At 58.2% G+C, this 12,065-nt stretch overlaps 2 protein-coding genes across 9 annotated transcripts in view; one reads left to right on the top strand and one right to left on the bottom strand.

The window, feature by feature from the left end:
- Window positions 1-745: 745 nt before the first annotated feature.
- NKIRAS2 (NFKB inhibitor interacting Ras like 2) lies at window positions 746-6,472 on the top strand. Of its 3 annotated transcripts, none has more exons than XM_073326293.2 (4): window positions 746-823; window positions 2,441-2,548; window positions 3,312-3,553; window positions 4,606-6,472. In XM_073326293.2, exons 2-4 carry the CDS (start codon window positions 2,455-2,457, stop codon window positions 4,843-4,845), a joined length of 576 nt encoding a protein of 191 aa, XP_073182394.1. In that variant the 5' UTR covers window positions 746-823; window positions 2,441-2,454; the 3' UTR covers window positions 4,846-6,472. The 3 variants fall into 3 exon arrangements, with proteins under 3 accessions (XP_073182394.1, XP_073182393.1, XP_073182392.1); XM_073326292.2 differs by having other exon boundaries at window positions 755-823; window positions 2,266-2,548; XM_073326291.2 differs by having other exon boundaries at window positions 755-823; window positions 2,413-2,548.
- Window positions 6,473-6,798: 326 nt separating this feature from the next.
- Window positions 6,799-12,065, bottom strand: part of LOC140904058 (zinc finger protein 385C) — a 195,057-nt gene continuing 189,790 nt past the window's right edge. For all 6 annotated transcript variants that reach the window (XM_073326288.2, XM_078850756.1, XM_078850755.1 and 3 more), the window contains one exon: window positions 6,799-10,757. In XM_073326288.2, coding sequence (XP_073182389.1) covers window positions 10,539-10,757 — 219 coding nt within the window. In that variant the 3' untranslated portion in view covers window positions 6,799-10,538. The remainder of the gene's footprint in view (window positions 10,758-12,065) is intronic.

Below are 12,065 nucleotides of genomic sequence, written 5' to 3' on the forward strand. Positions count from 1 at the left end.
GATCTCTCATGCCGTTAACTCTGGTCACTACGCAAGCTCAATAAAGATCTCTTTCCTACAAGTCTGCCTGGCAATTGCATCTTCAATGCTAATGAAAGAGTTTGCAGGTTTCCCCTCCCCCCCGCCATGAAGTTACTAAGAACATGGTCACGGATGAACCTTTGGGTGTGCGTCTGGAGTTAGATTATTAGGTAATAAGAAAAGGAGTACGAGTGGCACCTTAGAGACTAACCCATTTATTTGAGCATAAGCTTTCGTGAGCTACAGCTCACTTCATCGGATACATTCAGTGGAAAGTACAGTGAGGAGATTTATATACACACACAACATGAAAAAAATGGGTGTTATCATGCACACTGAATGCATCCGATGAAGTGAGCTGTAGCTCACGAAAGCTTATGCTCTAATAAATAGGTTAGTCTCTAAGGTGCCACAAGTCCTCCTTTTCTTTTTGCGAATACCGACTAACACGGCTGCTACTCTGAAACCTATTATTAGGTAATGCAGCTCTGGCTTGTTTTTCCACCGTACTGAGACCGGCGGGCTCCAATGGAAAAGGAAAAGGAGGACTTGTGGCACCTTAGAGACTCACAAATTTATTTGAGCCTAAGCTTTCGTGCTGTCATTATGGAAAAGGGAAGCACGACACAGCCTGTCCTCTGCAACCCTAGATGGTGCTGTCCTGCTGCTGTCGGGCTGTCTCGCCTCTCGGGTGCCCTGCCTTGCTGTCTCTGATTTCCCCTTCCTTGGTGGCGAGGTGAGTCAGCCAAGCCTGAAGATTTAGGAAGAGGAGAAAGCAGAGACAGACAGCTGTCCTGAGAAGGTAGGCAGAGGACCCTGCCCCCCCCCCCCATCAGAGGTTCGCTGTGCCATCTGGGTGGGGGGAAAGGGGGAGAGACACGATTCACAGATGCATAAAGCAAGAGCCAGCTGCCTCTGTGCGTCCAGTGTAGCCAGAGGCCAGCTGGGCTCGTGATCATGCCAAGGCTGCAGTGGCAGCCGGGTCCCCGGGCAGCCTAGGCCCTGTGATCATAGAATCATAGACTCTCAGGGTGGGAAGGGACCTCAGGAGGGCATCTAGTCCGACCCCCTGCTCAAAGCTGGACCAATCCCTAATTTTTGCCCCAGCTCCCTAAATGGCCCCCTCAAGGATTGAACTCACAACCCCTGGGTTTAGCAGGCCAATGCTCAAACCACTGAGCTCCCCCTCCCCAGCCTTGCGGAATGCCCAGCCCCCTGGGCCTTCTTGCCCACGTTCACTTTAACAGCCGCTCTTCAGCTTCGGCAGGATTTTAGGTGGTGGGTTCGTTCCCGGGCCGAAAACTCCCGAAGGAGCGTGTGCGTGCGTAGGCCACGGGGGTTCAGCCGGATATACTGCCGGGGGCGCTCCAGCACGGCTCACAGAACGGGGAGAAGGGGGCTGGTGAGAGGGAAAAGACCGAGTGGATCACGGAGTGCCTTGTTCTAGCTGCTTTCCTGGCCCCTGGCCTGGTAGCATGTGAGCCCCAAAACCATTGATGGAGGAAGGGGAGAAGGGCCCGCCTTTGGTAGATGGGGAACCGGAGTACAGAGAAGTGAAGAGACTCACCCAAGGTCACCCAGGACGTCTGTGGCAGAGCTGGGAACTGAACCCCAATCTCCTGAGCCTTAGCCCAGTGCCAGACCTTTCCTGTCTTCCCTTCTGCCCCCTACCTGTGCAGGGTTTGGGCTCGAATTTCTCCCAACCCCCTCATCTGGTTGTGAAAACCATTTTACCATCCCCCCGGCCACATGTACCTCGCAATTCACTCACCGGTCCCTGAACTGCAGCTTCCTCTGGGGAGGAGGGTGGCAACCCCGCAGCACAACTTTGGGTAGAGGGGGGAGTTTGGGCCAGGGGCCCCAGGAAAGTCCTGCCTCTTACCAGAAGTGTCCCAAGGAATTGTTAAATGCTCCCACAGATGGGAGCTCAGCCTGGGAGCAATGAGGGGACCTTCAAGGACTGACCATGCTGGGATGCAAAGCCGGGGTTCCAGAGAGATTAGGGGATGAAACCTGCGATTCGGACCCCTCATTATTCCTTCCAGCCTAATGTAATGCTAGGTTTGCCCCTTGCATCAGCCCTGGGCAGTGACCCATTGGGCTTGTGTCCCAGCCACCATCTGTGGAAGGGGCCCATTAGTGTCACTTCAGGGTCACGTGCCCCAGCGGCCCCCCAGCCCAAGGAGTAAGAGACCAGGTTCGGTGCAGGGGGTGGCTGAGCTGACCTCTGGCATCCCCTTCCAGCCCTAGGCTTCCAGGGTTCTCCCTCTCCCGGGGCAGCGCCGAGCGCTGAGCACTGGGGAGACTGGGCAGGGCCCAGGAAACCTTGCGAGCTCCAGCCCACGTGGCCTTGCCCAGTTGACTTGACTTTGAGAAGACGTCTTCCTCCAGCTCCAACGTCCCACTCTTCGGTCCCCAGGAAAGAGACCCCAGATGGGGAAGAGCTGCAAGGTGGTGGTTTGCGGCCAAGCCTCAGTCGGGAAAACGTCGATCTTGGAGCAGGTCCTCTATGGGAACCATGTGGTTGGTAAGTGTGGGGGCAGGGCGGGTGACCAGCAAGGGGGCGTCCTGCAGCCCCCCTCATTCTTGGCTTTTTGTAAAGACCAACCCCCTGACAATAACAAATCAGTGCCTAGCCCAGCTGTTGACGAGAGACCCTACAATAACAAATGAGCATCAACCGCCCAGCGGTCCAGAACAAACTCTAGTGGAACTGCCCTGCCCTCTGCAACTAACGTGGACGAGTGTCAGCACATGATGGAGGCAGAGAGGGTGGTGCAGTGAGAGACCGGGGATGGGGACAGGCGGGTTTGGCTGCCAGTGTCCCAGGTGGGGAGAATAAATCGAAAAATACCTGGAGATGCCATCTCCAGCAGCTCCTTTCTACAGGCTGTTTTCCCCAGCAGGGCTGCTCTACCCACAGATGCGGGAGACCTGAATGAGCAAGGAGCAGAGTATGAGACTGGCCTGGGCAAGGAGCTGCTATGATGTGGTAGTACCTAGGGGCTCCAGGCAAGCTTGGGGCACCATTGTGCCAGGCTCTGCCCCAAACAGCTCCCAGTCTGAACAGAGCAGACAAAGGCCAGGAGGGGAAACTGAGGCACAGGGAAGGGGAGGGACTTGCCCACGGGCACTCAGCCGGTCAGTGGCAGAGGCAGCCGTAGAACACAGTCCTCCCGACGCCCAGTCCAGTGGAACAGTGTGAGGATGCTCCTGCCGCAGTCCTCCGTCACGGCAGACTCCGCAGCCCAGCTCCCCACGTTACCCCACGCCCGCCCGCCTCCCTGCAGGTTCCGAGATGATAGAAACCCAGGAGGACATCTACGTGGGCTCGATCGAGACGGACCGAGGGGTGCGGGAGCAGGTGCGGTTCTACGACACCCGGGGCCTGCGGGAGGGCGTGGAGCTCCCCAAACACTGTTTCTCCTGCACGGACGGCTACGTGCTGGTGTACGGCATCGACAGCAAGGAGTCCTTCCGGAGGGTGGAGCTGCTCAAGAAGGAAATCGACAAGTGCAAGGATAAGAAGGAGGTGAGGCATTGCTGCAGGGGCAGGTACAGAGGAGGCTTCCCCAGGCACTGGAGAGCGGGGCGGGCTGGGTATGGGGGATGGAGTCTCCTTCCCCGGAGCTCCCCATCCTGCCCAGCTGGGCGAGCGCGTCCTTCTGGTGGCTTGTCAGTGTCCTGGAGGAAGTGAGTCGGGGGGTCCCCTCCCCGCCACCGGCTGCCCTCTTTCTTGGATACTCAGCACAGGGGCTGTGAGCAAACAGGCCATAGAGACCGAGCTGGGGGGGATGCAGCCAGCTGTGTGTGTGGGGGGGGGTGGCTTGAGGGGGGGTATTGCATTCTGCTCCTTGGAGTTCCCCTTTTCGTCAGAGGTGATTGGTCTCCAGCGCTGTCAGTCCGGCACCACATTCAAGGTCTCTCTGCTTTTTCTCCTCTCCTTGCCCTGCCCCTCCCCTCCCCCCGGATTTTTAAGTCAGCCAGCAAGTGGCTGAGTTTGCAAGTGCTCAGCCGGCGCTTGTGCTCACACCCTGACCTCTGTCGCTTTGCAAACTGGGGTTGGAAAGCCAATCAGTCCTCAGGGCACCAGCTGGCTCAGAGAGGGACTGCTCCTTGCCACCTACAGCCTTGCACGACTGGCCAGGCCTGCTTGAGCAGAAGGGAGGGAACACGGGCTGTTCGGTGTCGGCTGGGGGTGACAGCGGAGGGGAAGACACACGGGAGGGACCAGTGGTCTGATCCGGTTTGGCAAATCCCAAATCCCCTTATTTCCTCCTCGGAAAGACCCATGTAGCCTCTGCCCAAGCTCCAGCCACAGGGAACTGGACAGGACTCTCTGGAGCCCATCAGCTCTGCTGCTCAGCTGGCCACATGGGTGGGGGCGAAGGCTGGGCCAGGAGCCACACAGCCCAGCCCGAGTACAGCAGGGAATCTGGACGGAAGGCGCCAAAGGGAAAGAGACATTCACCAGAAAGACCGCAGTGCTGGGGGTGAAATCCGCAGCAGCCTTGTCCCTGGGCCTGCCCCAGGCTGCGGTGCCAGGCAGCCGGCCCTGAGTGTGCTCTGTGTGTATTCGTACAGGTCACCATTGTGGTTCTAGGCAACAAGTGCGACCTGCCGGAGCAGCGGCGCGTGGACCATGACGCGGCCCAGCACTGGGCCAAGGGCGAGAAGGTGAAGCTGTGGGAGGTGTCTGTGGCCGACCGCCGGACGCTGATCGAGCCTTTCACCTACCTGGCCAGCAAGATGACGCAGCCGCAGAGCAAGTCCGCCTTCCCGCTGAGCCGCAAGAACAAGGGCAGCGGTTCCATGGACGGCTGAAGGCCTGGCCTCCCCTCCCCCCGCCACCTTGCTCCCACGGCGCATCCACCCTCTCCTGAGCTCTGGGGTGTTGGCACGAAGCCTGGTGAAGGGAGGTGCCGAGTGGGTGGCGGGGGCTTGGCCCCTGGCTGCACCAGGCAGCATGGCGAGGACCCAGTGCCAGGGATGGTCGCTGGGGGCAGTGAGGACATCTGGCCCATCCCTGCTGCCTGGAAGGGGAGGGCAGCCTTGGGCGGCTGGTCTGAACTCGGGATTCGCCCAGACCGTGCCCCGGGAGCCCTGCGAACAGGCAGCTACTGGCCTGGTCTCTGCTCCCAAACCACAGGTGAGACAGAGCCCTTGGCAAACACACTCCTTGCCTTGGCAGGGGGCTGCGTGGGCAGCAGGAGGCCTGCAAAGGCCTCACGGGCTCCAAACTCCATTTGGCCCATTGTAACCCTTGCCCTGAACCTGGAGGGGAGCGTTCCCTCCACAAGAAGATGGTGGCACTACGTAGCTCCTTCCTCCCCCCGTGCCGCAGAATGCCCTGGCCTGGCTCCCCGAAGTTCCTTCCTCCAGGCTGGTGCTGGAGCCGCTGCCCAGCCGGAAGGTGGGCTCTGAGTCCCCGGCTGTGGAGCCCTTGGGCTCCTGAACTAGTCCCTTGAGTACGCTGGAGCTGGAGCTACAGGCGAGGGGTGAAGGCGCTCATCGTCCAGGCCTCTTCGCCCACCAACAGGCACCTGCAGCTGGGAAGGTGGATGGGGGCTCCAAGATTGCTGGGCTCTTAGCCCCATGCATGCGGCACTCACTCCCTGGGGGCTCCGTAGCTGCCTCCCTGAAGATCGTGGGGAGCAAGGACTGCCCTGGGTCCCTGCAGAACCTTCACTGTCTGCTGGGCTCCTAGGCCCCCCGTCCCCCTCAGCTCTTTAACTGCACCTGGCCCCTCTGCAGCAGCAGAATTGGGGAGCTCGGGTGAGGCCAGGCCGAGCAGAGCTTGGGTTTAGGTTCATTAAGCTCATTAGAGCCTCGTCAGTGTCCAAGCACGTCAGAGCTTTCCCATGCTGTGATCCCAGGCCGAAGGCCAGGCCAAGCCATGGTTTCAGGGTTGCGCCCCTGCCCCTGATCCCGCTACGGCCTGAGCTGAAGACCCCAGCGGGGGGAGCTCAATGCAGAAGCCTGGGCGTGGGCCAGCCGCTAGAGGGAGGCCACACACCAGCCATTTGCATTGCTCGTTAGGCGGGTGCAGCTCAGCTCAGCCTCGTTGCTGAGGAGCAGCTGGCCCCTGGGAGACACGTTTCCGCCCTGTGGCTCTGTTGGGCTGACGCTCTTTGGACGGAACTGGGGTGGGGCTGCCGAGGTGGCCTCAGCAGGCCATTAAAATGGTCAGTTGGCCAAGAACCAAGGGGGTTAATTTTAGATGGTCCCCGAGATTCTCCTTGGCCAGAAATCTGGGATGGGAGGGAATGTGCTTTGGCTGCTGTGGGGCACGACTGGGGCTCGCTGGGGTGTCCTGGATTAGCTCACCCTGCAGCAGGGCACGTTCTGGCTAGCGTTTCTTTTTTTAATGATTGCATGGATGTAATCTCATGTTAGAGGCATGACATGCCTCCTGGTCAGCAAGCGCCGTCAATAAACTCAGCTCAGCTGCTTTCGGAGCGGGTGTGCTTCCTGGGAACACGGCTGGCTGGTGACATGGCACTACGACCGGGGCCTAGCGAGGGCCGCCTGCGGCCGAGTAGCTCCCAGGCCCTGTTACACACTAACAATTTGTTATTGGTCCAGCCTTGCATTGAAAACTACAGGAAAAGCTTGAGCCAGGCCATCCTTTGGCTGGGGATGTGGCTGGTTTTCCCCAGCTGCTGGCTACAGGGTGAACGATCCTTTGGCAATCCGTCGTGGCGGATGTGTTCCGATTTCCACCTCCGCAGGCTCCAACCTCACGGTCCCAACTAAAGATGGCGCGCGAAAGTCCAGGAGCATTTATACAGGTTCCTTTTATTTACTGAGTAACACAAGAAAGCAATGAGATTCGATTATCAAAATAGTTTCCTTTCCCCCCCCAACGGTTATAGTACATCAAAAAATATACACTGGACAGTACAGAGGGTGGTGGGGGGGGGTACTGGCCAAGTCCCTAGAGGCTGTTTATTTTGTTTGCTTTTTAGTTGTGAAAATCAAACATTGTTCACATCACGCCAAGGGTATTTACAGAGGGGCACACGTCAGCGCCAGGGCCTGTGACCTACCACAGCGTATGCGAACTCAGAGGCGGTAACTGCTTTGGCTAGCGCAGGGGGCAGCGTGCGGGGGTCCGGAGGTGAGGGAGACGGTAGAGTGCTCTGAAGCAGCCCGTTGCAGGATGGATGTGACGGGAAGGAATGGCTTTCAAGGGGTTAAAGTGCGAAGTGTCCTCGTGTATCATGAGCCCGCCGCTGGGCTGAGGGCAGGTTTGACTCTGGGGAAAGCGACCGGAGTCTCTCAGGGTGGAGTGGGGGCCGTGGCTAAAGCTTTGTGCTTCCTGAATTCCTAAAACGACCACTGCACAAGAGACAGCAGGTGCTGCGGCCCCGCGGAGGAGACTGGAGCTGGATGGTGGCGGGAGGGAGCGAACCCAACTAGAGGCAGATGGAGGAGAGGCTGCTGCGGGGCTGGACAGCCGGCGCCAGGGCAAGTCCCAGGTTACCTGGGGGCTGATGGCATTAGGGGATGACCGGCATCACACAGAGGTGTCCAGATCCCTCCCTCTCCCCATCTAAAGCTTCGTGAGGGGCCGGGTTGCCCAGTGGCATCCCACCACCAGCCCCCGCCCCCGCAATGGGATTTATGAAAGGGGCTCCTGTGATCTGGGGGGGGTCTAGCCCCCACCGGGACTCCGTTCCCTTGTGGACGCCTAGCGGAGGATTCGCCCACCCTGAGGCTGTAAGGGATGGAGCTGGTCCCCTACAGCTGGCTGGCACTGGGGGTTATTGCAAAGCTCCGTAGGACACATTTAAACCCCCCAAAAAGAACCCCCCAAGGTTTCACCTTCAGGTGCCCAGAAAAACTGGCATCAAAATGTGCCCCTCCCCCCAGCCCCAGGGCTGGCTCTCCCAGTTCTCAGCCCCAAGGCCTGACTGGTTTACCCCAGGCAGGCCAGTCTATCCTGCACCAGCTCCACGCACGCCCAAGCGGGGAGGGGGAGAACAGTCTCCCCGGCATATCCCACGTGTTGAGAGCTGCCATGTCCCCCTGTAGTGCGCTCCTGTAATACGCTGTCCGAGCTCTTAGCACAGCCCCCTCTAGTGGGCTGGGCCTATAGGGGATAACAACCCACTACTACTGCCCGTTCAAGCGGTAGGAATCTGCATTGTGGTGCTGTCGGCCCCAGGTCAAACCCCGCTGGTGACCACGCCAAGGGGGAGGGGGTTGTGGGACAGCACCATCAGGCCTTGCACTGGGGACCTCCAGCACTGAAAGCACAATGCTCCGGCTTGAGCTATAACCGACCCACCTCCTCTGTGGATCGGGGACATGAAACACACAGACCCGTATTGCCCAAAGCACCCAGGGACTGCCCCTGAGCTCTGGGGAAGTGACAATCTCACGGCCCCATGGTGTTTGGAAACCGTGTTCAGCCTCCAGTGGTGGGGGGTTTTTCGGGGGAGCGGCAGGATCCTCCCTGTGCTGCCCAAACGCCTCCTGCCACACAGCTGGTGTGTTCAAGTTCAGTCATCGGACAGGTGTGCTTGTGCGTGGGGACTGCGAGCTGCCCAAATCGGAGGGCAGCTCCGCTGGGGGCCCACAGCCTGTGCAGTGGGGAGCAGGGGGCTCTCTCACAGAGGTGCGTGGTTCAGTTTCTGCTCCGACCAACATTCCTCGCTGTGCAGACAGAGCGGGCACCGCCGCTGGACGCAGCCCGGCTACCACGACGACGGGCTGCTCCGTTCGGATTTGCATAGATCGGGACGGGGGGTCACTCCGGCACAAGGTCCGTGCGGGTCGCAACCTTCCTGCATATTTCTATTTACAGCGCGCTACGGAGCCCAGAGCGGCTCGGTGACTGTTCAGACCAGGTCCTCGCGCCGTCTTTTAACACAGCGAAAAACAAACCCATTGCTCCCGTAACGCCTAGCGTGGGCCCTGGAGCCCCATGGTCTGCAAGCTGCACTCAGAATATAAGAGGGACAACGCCACGGGCTTGTTAAACGAACCTGCTCTTTGATTCTGGGCTGTCGGGCTGAACGAACAGGGAATCCTCCCAGTTTCCTTGGAAGCTCCTAGTTTCAAGGGGGCTGGGTGACTGGATTGTGTCTGCTGGCCTGTTAACAGTAGGAATGCTTTGCAGCTCTCCAAGGAAAGGCGCTATGGAAGGACAACATGCTTTATGAACCTTCACTCAGCCTCCCTGCGAGGTAGGGACAGAGCTATCCCCTGCTTAATTGGGGGAAACTGAGGCACTAAGAGGTGAAGCACCGTGGTGCAAGGGAGTGAATGGCAGAGTTGGGAATAGATGCCAAGGAGAAGGGCCGTTCTCTAACCAGTTGACTCCAGGCCTTAGCTGAACTGGTAATGGAACCCAGGTGTCCTGATTCATCACGTCCTGTTCTTACACCCTGTCCCAGGTCTGGGAGGAGAATCCAGAAGTCCTGTTGTTTAACCACTTGACCTGTGGTTTTCAACCTGTGGTCCACGGACCCCTGGGGATCCTCAGACTATATCTCATTTCCAAAGGGGTCCGCAAATTAAAAAAAGGTTAAAAACCACTGCTCTAGACAAACACTCCTATCCAATTTGAGTGGCCCTCCGCTGCACTTCCGTCATTGGATGATAATGTGTTTTCTGAAGTGAGCAGCAAAGGGGTCTCTGCTGCCAAGGAGCCCCGGGGTTCAACTGTTTGTTCTATGGGAAAACGCTGTCCCTGTTTGCCGGTGTCTGTTTTTGTTAATTTTCCCTCTGGATTTCCTGCTGCTGAAATGGACCCGACCAGAGGAGCTGGAGAGTAACACTCCCTGCATCCTCAGATCCAGGATGGCTCAGGCAGTAGGAAGGGCAATCTTCCACCACGCGGCTCTCTGCCTACGTGCCTCATGTCCCACGCAGGGCTTAGGCTGTGTCCTCCCTGCTACAGGTGGAATTTGTGCTGGGGAGGTTTCTCCCACTGGAAACTGGCCTGAGATCCACCACAGACTCCTTCCAGCAGGGCCTATGATCTGGGGGTCGCCAGGAACCTGGGCTGGCTCTGAACCAGCAAGTCTGAGAGAAAGGCCCTCCCTTTCCAGAGGGTCAGCCAGGCCCCTTCCCTGGTTTGGTTTAAATGAATCACTGGGAAGGGGATGAATGAAAAACTCACTAGCCAAAGAGGGGCACCCGCTGGCCATGGGCATCAATGGGCCTGGGGGATCCTGGCACTGTCCCTTTAACTGAATCCAATCAAACCAGACATGGAGCTGTGTTTTTGGAGAGCTACTGAGTGGGTGGCAGAACCGACTGGGGCACTGGGCGTGGGTAACGGGGGCACAGCCAGGCCTGGCAGAGCAGTCAGATGGGGAATCTCCTAGCCCAGTGAGAACCCGCTGGGAGTGAAAGAACCCCCCTGACCGCCGATCAACGGTTACAAAGAATCATTTGCCTTCAATCGGAACAGAGCCCTGTCCAGTAGTGCTGCCCCTTGCTGCATAGCTCCCCGGGCTCTTCGCCACGTCCGGGAGAGACGGAGCCTTGGAGGGCGCGAGGCTCTAGTAGGGCGCGAAGACGATGGGGCCGGGCGTGGTGCGGACGTGGCCTGGCGGGGTTCGGAAGAGCGCTGGTCCAAGGAGCGGGGCCTGGAAGAGGGCGGTGGCTGGTCTGAGGGTGAGTGGGCCAGGCATGGCGCACATGGCTGCCGTGGTGAGGGGGCTCGGGAGGAAGCGGGTGGCCAAGGTTTTGGTGAGGTGCTTCTGCAAAGCCAGCTTGGACTGTAGGAGGGGGAGAGAGAGAGAGAAAAAGAGACAAAGCACGTGAACCACTTGGTGCAGGAGGGGAGAGATCCTGGCATCGCCGGCTCTGCGGGGGAGTGGAGCAGCCAGCCCTGGGCTCAGGGTTAGTCTGATAACAGGCATGTGGGCACGGAGACAGGGGTCCAATAGTCACCCAGTTTCTATTTCATAGGAACTGCCCCAGGGGATCAGACCAAGGACTCTTCTAGTCCAGAGCCTGCACCTTCAGAGGAATCCAGCTAGGCTCCTGACCTCAATGATATCATGTGGACATGAGTTCCATAGGCCAGTCATTCATTGTGTGTCGGAGGGAGGCATATTTCTAGGTCTCAGTTTTGAATCTTCTGGCTTTCAGTGGATCCTGGACTTGGTCTTTGGGCCAGACGAATGCAGACCACTAACCCCAACCCAGAATCCATCCACAATGGTGACTCTGGGGACTCAACTTGAGCCTCCATCCTACGTTTCCTACATAGTAGAGAGAGCCACGAAGCTTGCACCTGTGCAGGGAGGTTCACAGCTGATAGCCAGAGGCCTTTCTCACAGATCTACTCTAGCTTCCCCTTTGAAGTTCATGGCAGGGATCCTTGGGTGGGGCTGTTGGCCTGGGCTATCCAGGAGGTCAGAGTATTACACAATCCTAATTGTTCCCTCTGGCCTTAAACCCCTGTCCATCTAGGTAGCTATTTCCTTTAATACTGAGGTGGGAATCCATCGGGTCAAGGAGCCGCCAGTATCAGGTTTGTCCTTGAAAGGACTTGACATGCGGCCGCAGGATACCTCCAAAAGCATTTCATCCTGTCTCCCTGCGCAGACAGGATACTGCTGATCTGGGAGACCAGGAAACTATGGAGCACTTTGCGTCCTAGGAAGATGCTGAGAATTCTTCCCGGATCTCAGTGACCCCTGATGCGCCGGAGTTCAAGTGTCCCAGGTTTTGTTTCCAGCCAGGGGTCGGTGTGCACTTGGAATTACTCCTCTCCCCACTCAGGCCCTGTCTCCCCACCAAAGCAACCCTTCTAAAGCCATTTGTCAAGAACTGATCTGGTGGCAGCTCACAGGGCAGACAGGCCAGGACTGGTCTTAAAGCAGCTAATCAGCTGGGAGTAGGGGGCTCGAGAATGGCTCTGTACAAAACTATTAGTAAGTGTTAGCAGAACCCTTTTCTGTATATGGCATCAGAGCACAGCACCGATGCGGCCAGGGAGTCTGGGCTTGAACCTACCTGAGAAATGACCATCAAAGCATCAATTTCCCCCCTCGGGACAGGAAGCAGAAAACAAGGCC

This window comes from Lepidochelys kempii, chromosome 27 (genome assembly GCF_965140285.1).
Source record: "Lepidochelys kempii isolate rLepKem1 chromosome 27, rLepKem1.hap1, whole genome shotgun sequence".
NCBI classification, from domain to species: Eukaryota; Metazoa; Chordata; order Testudines; family Cheloniidae; genus Lepidochelys; species Lepidochelys kempii.

What these genes read in the sequence shown, in the direction of transcription:
- NKIRAS2 (XM_073326293.2), top strand. Translation starts at nt 2,455, where the DNA reads ATGGGGAAGAGCTGCAAGGTGGTGGTTTGCGGCCAAGCCTCAGTCGGG. An exon ending in CTATGGGAACCATGTGGTTG is followed by an intron (nt 2,549 to 3,311) that starts GTAAGTGTGGGG and finishes GCCTCCCTGCAG; the next exon opens with GTTCCGAGATGATAGAAACC. An exon ending in AGTGCAAGGATAAGAAGGAG is followed by an intron (nt 3,554 to 4,605) that starts GTGAGGCATTGC and finishes GTATTCGTACAG; the next exon opens with GTCACCATTGTGGTTCTAGG.